Source organism: Pseudorca crassidens, chromosome 4 (assembly GCF_039906515.1).
Source record: "Pseudorca crassidens isolate mPseCra1 chromosome 4, mPseCra1.hap1, whole genome shotgun sequence".
NCBI lineage: Eukaryota > Metazoa > Chordata > Mammalia > Artiodactyla > Delphinidae > Pseudorca > Pseudorca crassidens.
In genome coordinates, this window is record NC_090299.1 from 71,180,205 (window position 1) to 71,200,493 (window position 20,289).

The following is a 20,289-nucleotide window of genomic DNA, read 5'->3' on the forward strand; positions in this document are numbered from 1 at the left end:
TTGTGATAATAATGTGCTGATGAAACCTATTCCATATAAAACAGGCAGAGTAAATATCCATTTAGAAAAGTTTAAAAATGTAGCCACACAAAAAGTGACTGACCATACTCTACCTATTCATCCATTAGTGCATATTAAAAAATCTAGCATGCCAGCATCTTTAATGTTAAAATAGTCAATGAGGAAAATTTCCAATATGGAAATATATTTCCTCACTAGAATTTTAACACAATGAAATATACATTCCAATGCAGAAATTATCATTTATGCTGATGATAATCTGCATACGTCAAACTGACAGGCTAATGAAGAACAGAGAAGTACTTACCTCTCTTCAATATTCTCTTTTATGGGCTTATTATCGGGATTGCCGTCCATGGGAGCTACCATTGTATTGCTACTAGAAGTAGTTCCTGTAATCATAGACAAAACAGTATCTATGAATTTAAAACCTAGGATAGCTCAATAAGAACAAAAGATTTCAAATTATAGATGTCAAAACTCCACTAAAATGAGAAGGTGATTTTTAAAAAGGAATGTACTCTTAACGACCAAGAGGGTAAGGAGACACAGCAACAAAATTATGGATACTGGAAAACAAATGGACAGGAAGTAATCAAGTGTTAAGAAGGCTGAATCCAGAGCTGTTAGTGGAGGAAACAAGAAGCTTCCGTATCTATACTGCTGAACGTCCAAAAGGTCAGGAATTAGTGGCTTCAAGTACCTCTGGAAGTAGGGGTTGAAGGAGGTGCTAAAAAAGGCAAGAATGGGGCTCCCCTGGTAGTGCAGTGGTTGAGAGTCCGCCTGCCGATGCAGGGGACATGGGTTCATGCCCCGGTCTGGGAAGATCCCACATGCCGCAGAGCGGCTGGGCCCGTGAGCCATGGCCTCTCAGCCGGCGCATCTGGAGCCTGTGCTCCGCAACGGGAGAGGCCACAACAGTGAGAGGCCCGCGTACCGCAAAAAAAAAAAAAAAAAAAGGCAAGAATGGTTGAAAATCTCTTTCATAAGTAGCTGGTTCCCAAGATCTACCCCTCTGCCTCCTGTAACTGGGTAGCTCTCTCTCCTCACTTCCAGAAGTCTCTTCTGATGTGAGTAAATCAGAGGATTTCTGGACTAGGGCACACCACATACAGGTGAAGGAGGAAGTACTTTACTGAGGATACGAAGACTAAGTGAAAACATACATACATACATACATAAATTTGCCATTGGATCCCCCGGCAACCTTCTTACACCACTGGGCTACCAGAAGGCTTGAAGACTGTGCAAGTGTGTGTATGTATGGACTATATGTATTGGTACACACACACACACACACACACACACACACACACACACACACACACACACACACACACACACACACACACACACCCCTACACCTTCTACTCTAGGCAGTGGACTAGAAGAGTTTTCTCTGGGGAATCTGATTACTGCAAGAGAAAAGACCTATGTATACTTCTATCGACGAAATCGTCATACAACAAAGGACAAAATAAGTTCCACATATACCTACAGAACACCCAATCAACTTTTTAATATGCCTGTTAAGTGAACTGTTTATGAAAAGACAGATCCAGAATTGGTAGGCTTTTGAGGAAAGCTTTTACTAAGACAAACCAAAACAAAAACACAGAAAGAAAATAGGAACTTATTATAAAATAAGGAACTATTATAAAGAAAATAGGAACTTTCACTGGTAGAAAATTTTATCAAATATACAGAAGACAGTCCAACCATGAAACATGAATAGGACGCTCCTAAGAATATTCTAATTAAAAAAACCTCTCTTTGGAATTAAAAACATTCTAGCAGATATGAAAAATTCAATAGAAGCATTATTAGAAACCTCTTGGAAAGTATAACAAAAAGATGGAAATAGATGACAAAAATAAATTATATAGTATGAGAGATTTCTAATTATACAATGTTATTAACATCACAAAAACATTTAATATAAACTGAATGGCAAAGAAATTCATAGAAATTTAACCTACAATAGCCCAGATATTATATTTTCAATGAAAGTTATTCCCACAGCAATGTAGTTTCTTCAACTCGAAATATTACAATAACTATAAGTATATGGGTATACATAAAAGTATATACCTCATGTGATTGGATACTATGTATAATATATGCCCAAATAGTTATAATATGAAATTACACAGTAATTTTCAATAAGTGAGCATTTTCTATATTTACATACTAATTATAGTCATTTTAAAAAAGCATTTGTTGTATAGAGATATATAAATGTATATTCCAGTTCTAAATAAGTATGTAAGTATGTTTCCCTTTATCACATTACGAATCCTTACACTGTCAAACTTGTTTACTCATATGAGGATTTACAAAGTTTTGTCCGGTTAATTAGATATATGATTCATGTTTGCTTGTTTTCTTTATGATGATATTTAAAGCAAACGCTTGCTAAAATGAACAGTTATGGAAAGCTTCTCTTTTTATACAAAGTAGTCAGTTTTAAATGACGTCTCACCTGAGGTGACAGAAGGGATTTTATAGCTGGAAGTGATGCGGTAATATGGGGGATTATCCATGTGAGTGACGCCTGAACTGACAGGGTCGGTCAGCTGTAGTTCACTCACCAGTTCTTCTAGCAACTGCATTGTTTTGTCTCTACCTAAATATACAATAACTTTCTTCACCTGTCACAAAAGAAATTGTTTGGAAAAGAAAAAGCACAATTTTTATCTCACAAACTTGTGTTGAGACAAATTTTATCAGAGTAAGTTCAACTTTAAGTGGTAGATGAATAAGCACAATCTTAATTTGAATAGACACTGATTAGCAATCAGATATTAATCAGCTTTATAAGTACTGTTCTATCTTCCCTCTAACCCTCAACATTATATCTAATTAGGATGACCTAAATGTATTGTTTAATGGTGTCCATAAAGTTATCTACTTCCTTTACCTTTCTGGGGTTTTCTTAGAAAAGCAAAAGATAACTTGCCTTTCTTTAAATCAGTTTCTCTTTCAATGGAAACTTTCAATTAATATCATCCTAAGATTTTCCTCATATTTTTATTCAGCCAGCCTTCAAACCCAGGATTCATCATTTATTCTGCCTTCCCCGTTCTCTATATTCAACCAGCAGTATAGAGTGTTGACTAAGAGTGAGAATCTAGAACTCCAACGACACAGTCTGGATTGGAGTGCAGATGTAACTTTTACTAGCTAGGCGATCTGGAAAGTTCCCCTCAGTTTTCTCTTCTGCAATTAGGGACAATGTCACCTACTTCATAGGGTTGTTAGGATTAAGTAAATTAAAATTTATAAAGCACTTTAAAAAGCCCTAGTACACAGTACGAGTTAAATAACTGAAAAAAACTTTTCAGTAGTATGCTTTATAGGTATATTTTAGTAATATGTATTATTGAAATGGGCTGATCTCTCTTTTTTGTCTCTACTTTAATCCTTACTACTCAAAATGAGGCCCTCGCAGAAGATGCAGCGTCATCTGAGCTTGCTAGAAATACAGAATCTCAGGCCTCACCCTCACCTCCAGACTCAGAACCAGAACAAGATCCCCAGACGACTCACGTGCATACAGACACGTGAGAAGCTCTGTCTTATTAGATGACCCCCAGACAAATCTTACAACATGCTTTATCACATCATACCAAAAATCTGATACAGCTCCCTAATGATAACTGACCGTCCTCCACACAGCTCTTGAGCTCTCCGAGCTGTTCTAACTATTTGCTAATTCTCTGTTCCCAAGTCCAGTCTCCTCTGACCCAGGAAACGTCAAGTATGTTTCTTCCTCTGTGCCTTTGCTCTGACCCAGGTCATCTGAGTTGACACTCCTGACTCTAATCCTGTCAGGTCTTCAAGCCCCATCCCCGCTCCAGCTTCACTGCCTGTCCAAGAAGCTTTCACTGACTTTTCACCAACAGCTCTGGGTTGGAATTCCAGCTCCATGAAGACAGAGCTAAATGGCTGTGCGGCTTTGAGGAAATTACTCTTCTTTCTACCTTATTTTATTCATCTGTAAAACTGCAGTAATCTTAGCAAGGCCATAGATTTCTTCCGGAAATTAAGTAATGGAGATGAAGTGCTTATACCGTGCCTGGCCTCTAAGTAGTGCTTAAGAAACGACAATTAAGAAATTATTATTATTGTCATTAAAAGTAGCTCTTTTAAAACTTCTGGCAAATGGCTATGCCCTGAATGAACTTCATCTTGGCTTCTTAGAATTATAGCTTCATGCCTGTTTCTAGTGCCAACCCCGACTCACTCATTCATTCGTCTGATTAAGGGGAAGATTCTGTGTGTCAGGCACTAGTCCAGGCTCTGGCAAGAAGGCAATGAACTAAGCAGACCAAAATTCCTGCTCTTAAGGAGCTGACAATCCACTGGACTGACTGAGGCAAAAGTTATGAGCCAAAGAGGTAAAATATATAACAAGTTTGATGATAAGTGCTAGGAAAATCAATGAAACAGGGAAAGGAAAAGAAGAGCGTACGGGTGGGGGGCAGGGCATTTGCAGTTTTAGACAAGATGACCAGCAAAAGTATCAAGTGAGAACTGACATTTGAGGAAACGTCTGAAGGAGGTGCAGCAGTGAGCAATGTGGCTGTCTGGGAGAGAGAGGAAAGTAAGTACCAAGGCCCCCGGGCGGGATGCCTGGTGTGAAAGCAGGACAGCGAGCGGAGTCAGCGTGGCTCAAGGGCAGGGGGTCTGAGGGAGAGTATTAGGACGTGAGGTCAAGAGGTAATGTGTGATGGTGTTGTTTGGAACCAAACACCCACCTTTCTCTAAGTGCTTCTCACTGAAGGTTAATCTTGTGACGTGCCTTCAGAACAGTGCTTTCAGGATTCAAGTTAACTGGTTCGTTTAAAGTAGGATCCATAAGAACTTTCAGAGCAACATTCTGCAGAGCTAGTCTTCTGTGGACATACTTTAAGGAGATGCTACCATGTCACTGATAGCTATATCTACATATACACGTGTGTGTTTGCGTGCATGCGTGTATATTCAGTTTAACCTTCATGTTTGATAGTTTCACGCTGTTCTCTTAACCTGAGCAGATTTAAGTATTGCTTTCCCTCTAGAAGGCAAAGACATATTCTTCACTGTATATCTCTTATCATGCTTTTCCTTGCTTCTAGAAGCCTTACGGCACGATTCCATAAGCACTGAGCTCTCACTTCCCATCCTGCTCCAATATCCCAATGCCAGCTCCTGATAGGAAAAACTACTAACATCTCTCCACTTCCATATCACTTTCTCTCCAGTATCATCTCTAATCCTCCCAGACGGTGGTGATTCCAAAGTTATCCACTCTCAGGACTCTGCAATTTTCCTTTGTAGCCCTTACCATGACTGCACTTTACTACTGATTTATTCATTAAATAAATTAGGTATAGGTTCAAAGAATAAAATCTGTAGCATCCATCAGAACCTAGAAGAACACCTAGCCTGTAGTAAAGCCAGATGATACGTGTTAAATGAATCAATGGATAAATCCATGTGCTATTTCCTGATTTGCCTCATCTTGGCCCCTGCTTTGCCTCTGCTGGTCTACTGCTGCCCAGACTCTGACATCACAAGACACTGGGTAAATATATATATTAAAAAAATAAATAAAAAGTAAATGAACTTGAACACATACGTAAGGCAAGAGGCTTGGTTCACTATTCACTCCACAAATGCTGATCAAAAAGTGCAAAATTATTTTCAGGTTTTTTGGCCAGCCATCTGCGAGTGTGGTCCACACATTCTCCACCTCCGACCAGGCCAGCTCATCACCATACTAGAGGCAGAAAACACAGCAGACACTTTAGTAACGGCTGTCTTTTCAATATCAAACTTGCCATGTCATGAAATAATAGAAAATAACGCTTTGACAGACAGCTTTAATCTTTTCCACACTTTAGAGGAACCATCATTTCTTTCAACAAATCTGAACCCAAGTATCATTAAGCACATATGATTTTAGCTCCCCCCAACCAAAAAGAAGACATTTTATATCTAATGAGAAGTTTTTTAAAGAAAGGAACTTACTGATAACACATACTTGTTTGGTTACCACAGGATTATCTAATCTCTTTGTCTGTTTCTAACCTGTTTACTCCTAACTTGGTAATTCTGTCCAGCAACTGCAAATACAAAAACCACGTTACCTTTGCTGTCATGTACATCAGATTATTCAAAACCATGGCAGTGGCTTGTGGGGATCCCCAGCCTTCTCCTCGTAACCAGCGCCGGCTGGTCACCATAAGTTCTCGGTCTTTTAAGGAATCATCTTCATCTTCATCATGTCGCCTTGCTGTGGGCAACGGTTTTAAATCCACCAACTCGATGTTGTTCATCCACGGTAACAGGTAGTGCAGCATTACTTGCCTCCCAGAAGGGTGAGCTGTCTGAATTCTCTGGCTTATCTCTGTAATTAAGAACAAGTCAAAGAGGGAACGACTGATGTAATTGTGGTTTCCTTTGACTTATAATGAATTTAAATTTAATTTTTAAATTTAACTTTTTAATTCTTAAAAAACAGCAAGCCAGATTTTATTCATTACATTTAAGAATTATGAGCACTGTTTCTCCTTTTAATGAATTTGCCATTGATGACATCATAAAGAAAAGATAGCCGCTAACATATATCACACACTTAGCTTTTTTTTTTTTTTTTTTTTTTTTTTGCGGTACGCGGGCCTCTCACTGTTGTGGCCTCTCCCGTTGCGGAGCACAGGCTCCAGACGCGCAGGCTCAGCGGTCATGGCTCACGGGCCCAGCCGCTCCGCGGCATGTGGGATCCTCCTGGACCGGGGCACGAACCCGTGTCCCCTGCATTGGCAGGCGGACTCTCAACCACTGCGCCACCAGGGAAGCCCGCACACTTAGCTTTTATATAAAATATCTCTGGCGGTTAAGAAAAACAAATGTCTGCACACTATGGGTGAGATTGTAAAATGGTGCAACTGCTATGAAAACAGCATAAGAGCTCCTCAAAAAATTAAAAACAGAACTATCATATGAGCTAGTAATTCCATTTCTGAGCATGTATCCAAAAGAATTGCAAGCAGGGTCTTGAAGAGATATTTGCACAACCACGTTCATAGCAGCACTATTTACAGTGGCCAAGAAGTGGAAGCACTCCAAATGTCCATTGATAAATGGATAAACAAAATGTGGTATATACATATAATAGAATACTCTGCAGCTTTAAAAAGGAAAGAAATCCTGTTATGTGGTACAATATGGACGAATGCTTGAGGACATTATGCTAAGTAAAATAAGCTAGTCATAAAGCCACAAATGCTGTGTGATTCTACTTATGTGATGTATCTAACATAGTCAAATTCATAGAAATAGAAAGCAGAATGGTGGTTACCAGGAGCTGGGGGAAGTTCAGGAAAAGGGTGGTTACTGTTTACTAGGTATAAAGTTTCAGTTCTGCAGGATGAAACATTTCTGGAGATCTGTTTCATAACAATGTAAATATATTTAACACTACTGAACTGTACAGTTAAAATGATTAATATGGTAAATTTTACTATGTATGCTTTTTACCAAATAAATAAATAAATGTAATTATAAAAGACAATCTTTATACATGGATTAATTTAAAGTGACCCATGAAAAATCTCACATATTTCGGTTTTATCTAGGGGAGACGCCTATGATGTGCCTATTGCTTTAACATTCATCTCATTTAATGCTCATGACAAACCTGTGTGGTGGACAGTCCAAGTAACTTGCCCAAGGTCAATGATCAAGTGGCAGAGGATTCAAATACAAGGTTGATTCCAAAGCCTGTGAGTTTTTATATGCTATTTAATTTCCATAAATCACTTTAAGTACAAACCTTCTTTCTCCTCAAGTCCCGTTTTGCCCACTAGGTCTTATACCTATTTACTCATCAGAAGGAATAAATATGGAAGCATAGTGATTTGGAACTTGGCTCTGGAATCACACACACCTGGGTTTGAATCCCAGCTCTGCCACATACCTACAGGTTGACCTAGGGCCAACCTGTCAACCTCTGATCCTCAATTGATTATTCTGTAAGAAGGTAACAAAAGCAGCTGCATCATGGAGTTATTGTGCACATTCAACATAGGACCAGTGAACTGCTCAGTCCAGTGCCTTGCACATATTTATGCTCAATTCTAACTTTTTACAAGAAGCCCTTCTGTTAATGGGTCAATGTTATTGCCGTGAGTATGAAATATTAGACCTGGAGCTCTGAAAGTAGCTGAATGAAGAGATCCTGGCCAGGGGGTTGTAAGTGCATAGAGCAGCCGGGGCCATGGCAACACCCACTGCCATCCTGACCAATTTCATGAACTCTGAGACCCAGAGGACTCCTCTGTTTTCTGTGCTGGAGCCTCCAGAAGAAGCCCAGCAGCAGCAAAATTAGTGTTGACGGTGGTTACTACTTTGCGTTGATGACCATCCATGTCCATCTTGAAAGGGCTATCAGGACTGTGGGAGCCGGGAAAAAGGAAGGGGCTTGACTGCTGCCATTTATCAGTGCAAACCAAACACGTGAGCTGCTTTAAAAACTGAATGTTAGGAGAACTGAAGTTGTTTTTTCCCCACTCAGGTCAGTTAGGGATGGGAATCAAACTATCTCCAACACTAAAATAGGTACTGTGGAAAGATGTGCAAAGAAGGCCAAGGCTTCTATGCCTTGAGCCCAAATGAAGGAAAGGATCCACTTAAGAACTGTGTTATTCCCTGCACGCCAATTTTGGTGCATTTCTAGTACTTGGATTAGAACAAGATCTTGTTGCAGATGAAGAGCAGAAAAACTAGCTGAATGTCTTTTGTAAATATTATAATTAAAACTTTTCAGTTAAAGGATAAAGCACTATGGGGGCATCTGCAATAGTGTGCTCACTGGACAGAGGTTAAGCTGGATGAACCCCCAAATTATCTTAAATCTAAATCCTGGGAGGCCCAGATATACAGGACATCTTGCCTGACACAGCCCTGATGTTTTCAAAACTCCTGCCAAGAATATCTGTTGGCCCAGAAGGAAAGGAAACTGGACCAGAATGCAAAGTGGGTTCCTAGCAATAGTTTTGCTTAAGGCAGTGCAGGACCTTTCCCTAAGATTAGAGCTTTTACTTATAGAAAGAAACTTGTATCTCTATCCCTGTCTATTTTTATTATTAAACACAGACCAATACACAAGATAAACTGCATACCAGAAGATTCAGGAAGTTCTATGTCTACTAAAGAAATACTCTTCAATTGCCTGTGAAGCCCCCTTCTACCTTTCTTTTTTTAAAGCTGGGTTGAGGTGGAGAATGGAGGCCAAAGTTAGAATCCCTGCAGAGATTTTTAATAAGCAATCTCAATATCATGGTAGGTAAGTGTTAAGAGTTCATACGAAAGAAAAAAGATTATCTTATATAAAGACACGTTTGGTTTTGATTCAACCTCAAATTTCATATATTTAAATTTCCTAAAAGTAGTTTTTCTCAAAATGGTTGCTAAAGAAAAACTATTAACCAGTTCAATGATCATACCTGAGAATATGGCGAGAGTTAGCTCAGGATATGCCCTTGCTAGTTCTTCGGACAACTGATAATATGAAACAGAATACAGATGCGGCAGAGGAGACAGCTGGCTGAGTACTCCATCTGTTCTCTGAACCTCCAATTTGTGAGCATAGCGAAACATCTTCGGTTCCAGGATCTACAAGAATGTACACTCCATTGATTTAAGATTTTATGGGTCCTCTAAATTTCAGCTATAATGAAAAATATAAAATCTTCTCCCAAGCAATATTCCAGTTTAAAAGTTATATAGTTATATATGTTGTAAAGTTTTTCAGGTGCTAATTTCTAATTCCAAGAAACGTTTGCAAAAGATCTGTAACTCTTTACAAGCCTTTACATTCCCTTTGTTGAATGCCAGTAGCATAGTTTGAAAATAACTTCAGCAACTTAATATACAATTACTTAAAGAAGATTTACCACTTTTCCAATTCAAAACTATGACTGTATAAAAACATGTATACTTGAAAAAAAATTCTTCAAACCTATCTTGTTTAATAACAGATTAAATATGGAATGTAAGCTAAAAATTCTTTTGACATTACACTATACAAAGAGCTACACTACTCAACTTTCTTCTTAATTAATAAAAACATTAGGGTATAATTCCTAAGATGGTCCCTACCAGCCTCAATACCACTTCAAACCCTTTGGAAAAATGTGCATCTCCCTGAATCCCATTCTTAACCCTTGGTTAAGAGTGAAGAACCACACCCCATTATCAATGGATATAATCATATATCCACACTTGATAAGTTAACTTTCTAGGTTATTTTCCTCAGTCTAATAAAGAAATATTATAAAAGGTTATTATAAAAGAGCTAATTACTTTTCACTTGATTTTCAAAAAAAAAATTTGATTCGCATTATTCTTATCTGAACAGAAATAGTTAAATGCACACATAGGCCTTAACCACTCAGTTTTTATAAGTACTCACACACACACACACACACACACACACACACACACACACACACACACACAGAGAGGCACACACAGGTGAGCGGAAGGGGGGCTGCGGGAAGGGGAAGGGTATCATACATAATCCCCTACAGGACACTTCTGAGTAGTTTGCATGATTTATAGACTTAAATGACCCATATTATTTTACTCTTCTATTTCTAATGGTAATCAGGAATTAACACCATACCCCACTATTAAAAATAGAGCTGAATGTTAGCATACTTTCAAGGCAAGAACAGATTATTATGCTTCATTAAATCCCGAGCAAAAATATATTTTAATTAACGTTTGTTTACAAACCTGTAAAAGTTGCATAGCAACTTCATAGATACTTCGAGAAGAATCAGCGGCTTTAAACAGTATCAGATTGAGGAGCATCACCGTCTCACACTGATAATCCCTAGGGACAAATTGTACATGTTAGGTAAAATAACGTTTAGAGGCTTTCACACCAGTTAATAAACATGATATAAAGGGAAGGCTACAGGCATGCAGCTGCTAAGCCTATGAGATGACTGCGTGTTTTTGTTTTTGTTTTTAAGGCAATTAGGTACAACAGATGCATGGGGATCATTATCCGTATTTGGTTAAATTTTGTTAGCACTTAAGGAAAGAAAGTACTGGTTCATTATTATTTCTGAGTTCAAAAGGACAGGTTTTCTTTTTTAAGGAAAGCTAAATAAAATATGAAAGACAGTAGTATCTAGAGTACCTGTTCTGGAATACATTAGCTATGGCTTTAAAGCAGCCAGCTGCCACTCTCTTGGAACCAGTGTAACAGCGATCCACAGCCCAGTACATCAGGTTGCTCTGATCCGGGTTCAGCTCCAGCAGTAATGTAACTGCTTCACAGCCCAACTGATGAACCTAAGTAAAGGTTACAAAATTGCCCAGAACAGAGAAAGGGATATATTATTCATCTACTCCTCTATATTTTAATTAAAATAATATAGTGCATATAGTCACTGTATTGAATCACGAAACTCAAGCCTCCTTTTGTTCAACTCTTTCTCATTTTATTCAGCCAGCAGAAAAACCAACGTGGAAAAATTATGCTTGGTCTCCTGCTTTTTATATAAGACTCTTAGAAGTACAATTCTCTTCTCCAGCAGAGCCCCGGAGGTGGTTGATGAATATGAACAGTGATTAAGTGCTTTCAGGAGAGTGATTTATTAACCTCTCCAGTTATTTTTATCAAGCTTTATTCTTGTTTTTGATAACCCAGTAGAAAAATTATTTTGAGGGGAAAAAATGTTAAGTCCTATTTTAAACTGTGAAGTCTGTGTGTGTACAGAATGAGAGTAAGGAAGTCAAGAAAGAATGATTAATTGGAGAGTGGTCAAAAAAAATTCAACTAAACATAGCAAACAACGTATTTTTCCATGGAGCTCAATGTATTCCACAATTAATATTCTTTTATTGACTCAGAACTCTATTGTGATATATATACACACACTACTGTATTAATCCTATAATATAAAAGGGAAATTAAAATTATTCAAATGAGTACTAAATAAGAATTACAAATCTCGTAGTTTATGGTATCCTATTTAATTTTACATAATATATTTTTTTGCCTGTAATTCTAACCTAGCTTATGTTAAAAAGATATGTTCAGTGGGCCATACGATAACTCTAAATACTGCAATGACAATTGATTATAGAATTTTAAGGGAACTGTCATAAGTACCTTTTTGTCCAGAGAGTCCAAAATGTTATCCAACCATTTGTACAAATATCCATCTGATGAAAGTCCTACATTATCTGCAACAGGGCCACAACATAGTACAGCAGACATAGCCTTCAAACAATAATATTAGAATTACATTTAAAACATTTAAGAGGTTAAATGTTGGTTGCTTAATGAGAAGAGGCAGGATATTTTACTCATGCTTATGTAGCCACAATATCGTTAATTTTTTTCTTTATAAAGAAAAGCAAAATAGTAACTTTTGAAATGAAGAAATTTACTATGAGTAGTATGAAAATATCGTGATACCAGATAAGACATGGAGTTTGAACAGTATTTGAGGAGAAGAGGAAAAAAAAAAAAAAAAAAAAGACCAAGAGTAAGTACTTAAGTAGGAAAAAAATAGTTATTCCTTTGAGGCAATCCTCAGTTCTTTAAGAGAATGGCTCCCAATTTTGGTAGATTCTGGAACTTTTCTGCATTGTATTTTGTACATTTAAATAAACCTACAGTATAAATGTTTGAATACAGCAGGCAAATGTATATTCTCTCAGGTACTCTGAAGAAATCCCTATCCGTTTTATAACACCAGGCACTGAGAGACAAAAAAATTTAACTCCACTCTTAACATAAGAAAAAAGAAATCAGATTTCTAGGTAAATACCTTTAGTGCACAGTACTGATGTCTGTTAATTTGCATATTTCTATCACTGTATCTGTCCAAGGGCGTAAACATGATGCTAAAAGGACCTGCCCAGTGACTGAACAGCATAAACAGACTGTGACGAAGGCTCTGTTGAGGAAAAATACTTCTTCTCTGGTGTACTGTAAATAAAAAATAGGTAGAAAAAATTATTTCCATTTCTTTTTTCCTTAATATGCATGTCAACTCTGTTACTGAATATATATTATAAAAAGAAGAAAGCAAAAGCTTTCATTTTAACCTACTGCAAACCTCCAGAGTAACAGAAATTATTTATATATATGCAAATAACAGGAATAAAGTTGCAGTGCATGTCATCATGTAGTGCAGTGTTATGTGAGATGCAGCGTTATATGAAATACGGCATCTTGGCAAGCAGAATTCCACGGCAGTCACAATGCTGCCTGAAGGCTGGCACAGAGCTGAGAGTCGGGACCCTGCTTCTCCATGGGCTGTTGCTGGCTACATGGTAACCTTGCCGAAACATTAACATAACATACTTCTGGATCTTGGTTCATTGGTAAGAGAGGGCTTTGGACCATATAAGCTCTTTTCAGCTATAAAAGGATCATTACATGGAATCTTGATATACATAACTGACAACAGGGGAGCTGATCTACTTGTAGTAAAGTGTGAGGCCTGGAGTCCAAACCCATTCTGCTGCCCTTTGCTGCTGGTTTAGATGATTTCCAAGGATTCTTTCCACTTTAAAAATCTATTCTACAAGTTCTCTGCATCCGTTCTTGTTGAAGAAACTCAATAGTACCGTAATGAACCAATGTGGAAGTTGCAGACAAGTGTTGAGTAATGGACTAAATTACATCTTTACATCAGTGAGCTGAATTCAGATCAAAAAATTTAGAGGAAAGAAAGGCTCTTTTCCTCTATATAGCATCATTTGCCCCTACAGTTCAAAATAGGTTTTCTGCACTTGAAATTAATGTATCTAAAGAAGTGCTTACAGGACCCTCCTATAAAATACAACCATTATCTTACTTTAAAAGTCAACTATTTGCATATACTTTTTAAGGTAACAAAGTAACTTTAATTCTTTCATAGAAAGAAAAAGAAACATTTGTATTTACATTTTATATCAAAAGCTATAACCACATTTTTACACTTGTAAAGTATTTATGACTTTTTAAAATGCAATTGCATATAGTAATCTTCCTGCTGCCTCAACCAGTACCTGGCACGTAGTATGTGTTCAATAATAGGCACACATCTGTTAAACGAATCATGAGTCACACTGTATCCTTATTATACTCTACTTCTGTGCCTATACCCTTCTCCCATTAGTCAAATGTATCTTGTTAATTCTATTCTCAAATACCACTTGGAGCATTATGCTCTTCGCTCATTGTGTCTGGAACAAGTTTGTCCAAAGAGTTTATTCTACTGATTTCTTCAAATTTTTGTTAGTGTCTTGACTGTCGTTGAAAACCTATGTTGGGTTGCTTTTTGATTTCTAGTCATTGATACTAATTCAAAGGTAAAACAAATTCTTGCTATCCGTGTTACCCTGACATATTTTTCATATGTTCACAAGTTGCTCGTCAACATAGATTACAAAACCTCAGTGGGAGAAAATAATACGATGGTCTCTTAATATTCATTAGTGGTTTGAGGAGCTAAAAAATCGTACCTGGAACATTCTGAATGATATTCGCCACTAAGGCACTAAAATGGCATCGTATATCCTTCAGGGTGTCAGAGTCTTTTTCATTTTCTGCTTCCAGGAGTTGTCTAGTTAAATCTACATATTCCAATAAAGTGTTGTTGAGGAAATGTGTTTCACTATCAAGGCCGCCGCTTGCACTGAAAATATTAAAGGAAATACATGGTAAAGAAAATGTGATTTTAAATTATAATTTAAGTCAAAATAAATTCCTAATAATCAAAATCAGAATAATATATATTAAAATTTGCATAGTCGTAGCACTGTGCAACTTATAAAAAAATTGAATGAACAAGATTTTGGCTTACTGAAATATAAAAATACATGGTGCTTCATAATCAAGGAACTGCAAATGTAATTGACATTATTCAATTCCATACCCAACTTCAATCACCTATTGTGAGTGCTAAATGTTATTTTCTCTCCATCAAAATATACTGCTTTTTAAAATAAAGAAATACGGAGACACATGGGGTAGGGAGGATCAGTTTAGAAGGTAGAGAGAGGAAAGACTAATTCTATATGTTCGCATAGTTGCCCCGCATTTTCATATTATACCTTTAACATAATCAATCAAATATCCATTAGGTACTTATTCTCAGCAAGATTCTGGCATAGGTATTACCGGGGATACAAAAATTTAAGAGAATTCAAGTAAGAGAGCTGGTTTTCAAATCTTCTCTTTAGACTTTGGGAGTTGCCCCAAGAATCTCTACAGTAAGATTCTCTTTGAGGCCAAGGTCCCGGGCCTGAAGCCTACTGGCTGCAAAGGGATCGTTTGGTTAGAGTCACAAGTCCTGGATTCCAGTCTTATTCCATCAGTTATTAAGCACATGACCAGTAGCTACTTCAGAGCATTTTAGTAATTTGCTTAACTTCTCCTTGTTATATTTGAAAAATACCTCTAGAATGTATGACTTTAAATATGCTTTTCATAGCTGCGAATAGTTTTTTATAAATATCCTACAGCCATGAAAATAAGAGAAAGAAGCAACAATGGTACTAGAGCATATTAAAACTATCAGTCTACAACAATAAAAATATGTTGAATGTATTCACTCTGAAATTTTTTCCTTTATTCCTTAAACGAATGTTTTTTAAACTCTGGGTCATGACTTCTTAGTGGCTGGGAAACCAATTTAGTAGACTATAACCTGGCCCAGAATAAACTCTGAGTACCTACTATGAATCAGGCACATAGGATCGACTGGGTGAACAAATTAAAGATCCCTGCTGTCTTGCCATTCAAAATTCATCTTTTTTTCCTTAAGCAAGAATATAAAAAGTCCATAATGGTCCATAATGGATAACTTTATATTGACTTCTCTTGGGGAGAAAAAAAAAAAGACAAATCCAAAAACAAAACATGCAACTGTGTTACTAACATTACATTAAAAGCAATCAAGGAAAAAAGGATTCAGATGTGTATTAGGTTAATTTTTTGCATCAAGTTCAGTGTCAAATTCACTTTGGCTAACTTCCACTGTTTTATTTTTGTGGAGGACAAAAAAAAACAGTGATGTTTCTCTTTTCTTATTTTCATTTACTATCATAGTAAATCAATGGTTTAAATTCTCTTTGATTAAAGCTATATTTTGAAAGCACTTGTCAAAAGCATTCAATGCTAAATATGAAAGGTGTTAGGCACACTGAGAAAAAATGATCAGGACAAATGGTAAAGTAACAATAAATACAACACTTGTTTGATTATTACTACTTTTTTCTTCAGGATCTTTTTTCAGTTATCCTTTTTGGAAATGGTCAGATTCCTTTTTTCTCCCTCCTTCAATGGTCAGGCAACACCATTACCTTCTTAAGGAAATAGTTATTTCTCAACATAAAGCTGATGGAATTTTCCTCAAGGGGATGGTCTTAGTGTCAACAATAAGCTCAGGTTTTATGTTTTTTATTTGTAAAGGGTGGAAACAAGAATTATGGTTTTGGATTTCATAATTTTTCTCAGCACAATAGATTAATAGTTGATTGAAATAAATTTGCAAACCTTAAAATGTTTAGCCTTTAAATATATGATTTTTACAACTCCAGAAGAAATAGATCTTAAGAACAAGGTAAGACATAGTTAGATCGGACACCAAAAGAAAAAAAAAAAAGGCTACTGTCCACTTGCCTAGATTACTAGATCCTCCAAAATATTAAAATCATAAGAACATTACACCCAATTTTTGCCTGAAGCAGTATGTACCAGTGGTAGAACTTCAATACATTTTTTAGCCATGGGTTAATGTACCAGATGCATCTTTGGTAAATAATGTTTATAGTGGTACAGATTTTTTGTTGTTGCAAAGGTGCTTTTCTGTATTTCCTCAGAGAAAAAAATATTACGGTCCCTAGTTTTAAAAAAGTTTAAAAAATCAAAATCCAATACTAACCTGTGACTAATGACACCGGCATCTGCCAGCAGTTCAAATATTCGTACCAGTTGTACTCGTAAAATATCTCGACGCCTGCGTCGTTTCATGTTCTATTCCAAAGATAACAAAGATGTTAATTAAAAATACTTCAAGGAAGTTGACAGAAAAGTTGCTGGGGTAACTTGGAAAGAATACTGTGAATGTCTTAGAGCTTGGGGGCTCACTATTTTGCTTGTGCAAGGTAGATTTTGGGCACTCTGGTGGTATTGCATCAAAAAGGTATGTGTGGATAGTTTGAAATTAACGAGCCAAATAAAATCAAATGACATTTTACACAGTAGTAACACGTATGAGGGGAGAAAATAAAATTCTACACTTTACAGTTACTTTTAGGTCAGATTTGCTAATCTGACAACTTTAGAGGAACTGAAACAGTTAGTAAACTGTTCCCTTTGGATGGTAAAGAATCCCTAAGATACTCCCAAATAATATGACAGAAGGGCAGGGAAAATATCACACAGGGGACTGAGAAACCCCACAGATTTTGCTCATGCCATGGTTTTTCACTTAACAATTAATTCTGACACACAAAAATACAAACAAAAACAAATTTCTTTGATCATCATGGCACGGATTAATATGTTTGTCTTAGTAGGGCCAAAGTACTAACGCCTAGGGTAATAGCTGTAACATCTTAACTTGATTCTGCTTCTAACAGAAACTCATATAATGGTAAGATATAATTCATCTCCTATAGCACTTTCTTCTATAGCTCATTATGTCATTTATGATATAATTTTCATAATACAGAGCAATTAAAAATTAGTCATTCACTTTCATGTCCACAATCCAGTTTTCTACCTTCCAAAAGCAGGCCAATGTGTGGATAACCAATTCATTAAATTTACTGTTTCTTTTAGCTCTTATGAAGTTTGCTGCAATTCATATTGAATGAAATGGTTTTTTAACCATCTTTGAGGATTTTTGCAAAGTTTTAGTCGACCTGTTTTCACTTTGTGTCCATAGAAAGATTGTGAATCTAATGCTCTCAAAATATATCATACATTCAAGGCACATCACTGTGCACATCTATTCACCGGCTAAGACGACTTTTTGCCCTGAAATTTGTAAGTACAAATATTGCTACTTAATTTTATTTCCAATTCCACTTTGCTCTAATAAATCATTTTGCACTGTAACCAACACGATCAATCTGAAACAAAAATTAATCAATTACAAAATGGAGATACTATCACTACTCCACAGGGCTGAATTACAATCGAGGAGTAAAGAATTACAGATGCTGTTTTAAGGTCCCTATAAAACGTAGCTATTGTCACCATCTCCCTCTCCTGCTAAAATTCCTCAGAGGATCTCCAACATTAATAGCAGTGACTCTCATTCAATGTTCTACATCAGACTCATATAAGGTGCTTTAAAAAATAGATTTCTGAGTTCTGTTCCAGGGATCCTCATTGAATAGTCCCAGGAATCTATAATTTTTAGCAAGCTCTCCCAGCGAATTCTCAGATTCCACTGCCATATGGGGCACTGCCACTGGTCTACTGGATAAAGCTGAAACCAAGAGCCTTTCATAAGATAGTTCCTTTTTTGCTTTCCAGCCTAACATTCAGTCACTTTCCCCATGACATAATTACAAAGAAAAATCTGCAATGTCCAAAATTTTTAAATAAAGTTTGCAAATGCCGTTCCTCTACCTAGAATGTCTTTCTCTTGCTTGTCCACTGGGGACTATGCTTCAAAAATTCACCTCAAAGGTCATGCTTCACCTATAAAGCATTCTCTTACACCACAGGCAGAATCGGAGGCTTTCTTCTCTGTAGCTCATGTAACCCTTTATCTATGACTTTATTTGAGTGCAGAATAATTGTTATAATTATGGATTACATATCATCTGTCCCAAAAGACACGTGGCTTCTGAAAGTTGCTCTGAACCTGATGTGTAGATTTGGGGATCTAGACCTGGGCCTGGCAAAACACAGCCCTCAGGCCAGCTCTGACCCACTGCTGCCAGTAACTATAAACAGAGTTTTATTGGACTACAGAGCAACACCCACTTGTTTAGTTGTCTAGGCAGCAAAACTGAGTAGCTGCAACAGAGACAGGATGGCCTGCAAAGATGGAAATACTATCTGGTCGTTTACAGAGAAGGTGAGCGGCTCCAATCCAGACTCGGACCATCCTAACTTCAGGTAGAGCAATTACATATCTGTATTACAGAATGGGTTTCTGAGTAGGACCTCCTGTGGGGGGGGGGGGAAGAGTTCTACACATTTTTAAAATGTTGAAAACTGCACTAGACTTATTTACTTATTTACTTCTGAACTTCTAACTTTTGTTATATCGTATAGAATAGAGAAGCCAATTTTAACCGTTTGCCAAATAAATATTTAATGCTAGAAAACGACACAGCTTACCTCTGGCCTTCGTTCAAGCGCTTCTTTAATTATGGGATGTAATTCCTCTATTAGTTCCCTAGAAGAAAAATGATATACATTCATTTAATTAATAGCTAAATATATAATCTGACATGTAGAAATATGTAAATATTAATATAATGATGTAAACTAATAAGTGTTAACCCTAATCCTACTGTTTTAAACACAATTTTTATTGTATTTTTGTTTGTTTGTTTTGGTTTCGTTTTGGCCACACCGTGCAACTTGTGGGATCTTAGCTCCCCGATCCGGGATCAAACCCAGGCCCTAAGCAGTGAAAGCGTGGAGTCCTAACCACTGGACCCCCAGGGAATTCCCTGTTTTGTTTTGTTTTGATTGTGAAATAACATGCACTCTGTAGAACATCTGGAAAACAGAAAAAATGGTATAGGCCACCTATTCTAATTTGTAGACATAAATACAATCTATTCATTCATTTTCAACCCACATACATTTTACGTAGTTGAAACTCCAACATATATAAAATAGTATCCCTTTTTCTTTAATTAACACTAGCAATAACCACTTTCACATGCCATTAATTAATTCGTAATGCTCTAGTACTGATAATTTTCCTAACCATTTTCAGTTATTACTGTTTCATTAAATTTTATCTAACTTTTTAAATAAATACTGTCCAGTGAACATCTTTGTACATTAATCTTTGATTTCATTTCTGATTATCTCCGTAGGATTAATCCTTACAAAGGAGATTAATGGGTAAAAGGGTATGAACTTCATGAAAATAATCTTTTTGTTGTTTTGCTTATATTCTGATTTTAAATTGCAAATGTACTCGTTGTAGGAAATTGGGAAAATACAAAAAAATAAGAAGAAAATAAAATCCATCCACGATTTCATCATCTATAGAAACTGCTGCA

At 36.7% G+C, this 20,289-nt stretch overlaps 1 protein-coding gene across 8 annotated transcripts in view; it reads right to left on the reverse strand.

Annotated features, from left to right (window-relative positions):
* The window catches only part of FRYL (FRY like transcription coactivator), a 300,849-nt gene that overhangs the window by 56,384 nt on the left and 224,176 nt on the right, over window positions 1-20,289 (reverse strand). For all 8 annotated transcript variants that reach the window (XM_067735911.1, XM_067735913.1, XM_067735912.1 and 5 more), the window contains 12 exons: window positions 19,388-19,445; window positions 16,968-17,059; window positions 14,545-14,717; window positions 12,861-13,021; window positions 12,197-12,307; window positions 11,219-11,373; window positions 10,807-10,906; window positions 9,513-9,681; window positions 6,156-6,415; window positions 5,645-5,785; window positions 2,504-2,672; window positions 329-413 (listed from right to left, as the gene is read on the reverse strand). In XM_067735911.1, coding sequence (XP_067592012.1) covers window positions 329-413; window positions 2,504-2,672; window positions 5,645-5,785; window positions 6,156-6,415; window positions 9,513-9,681; window positions 10,807-10,906; window positions 11,219-11,373; window positions 12,197-12,307; window positions 12,861-13,021; window positions 14,545-14,717; window positions 16,968-17,059; window positions 19,388-19,445 — 1,674 coding nt within the window. The remainder of the gene's footprint in view (window positions 1-328; window positions 414-2,503; window positions 2,673-5,644; window positions 5,786-6,155; window positions 6,416-9,512; window positions 9,682-10,806; window positions 10,907-11,218; window positions 11,374-12,196; window positions 12,308-12,860; window positions 13,022-14,544; window positions 14,718-16,967; window positions 17,060-19,387; window positions 19,446-20,289) is intronic.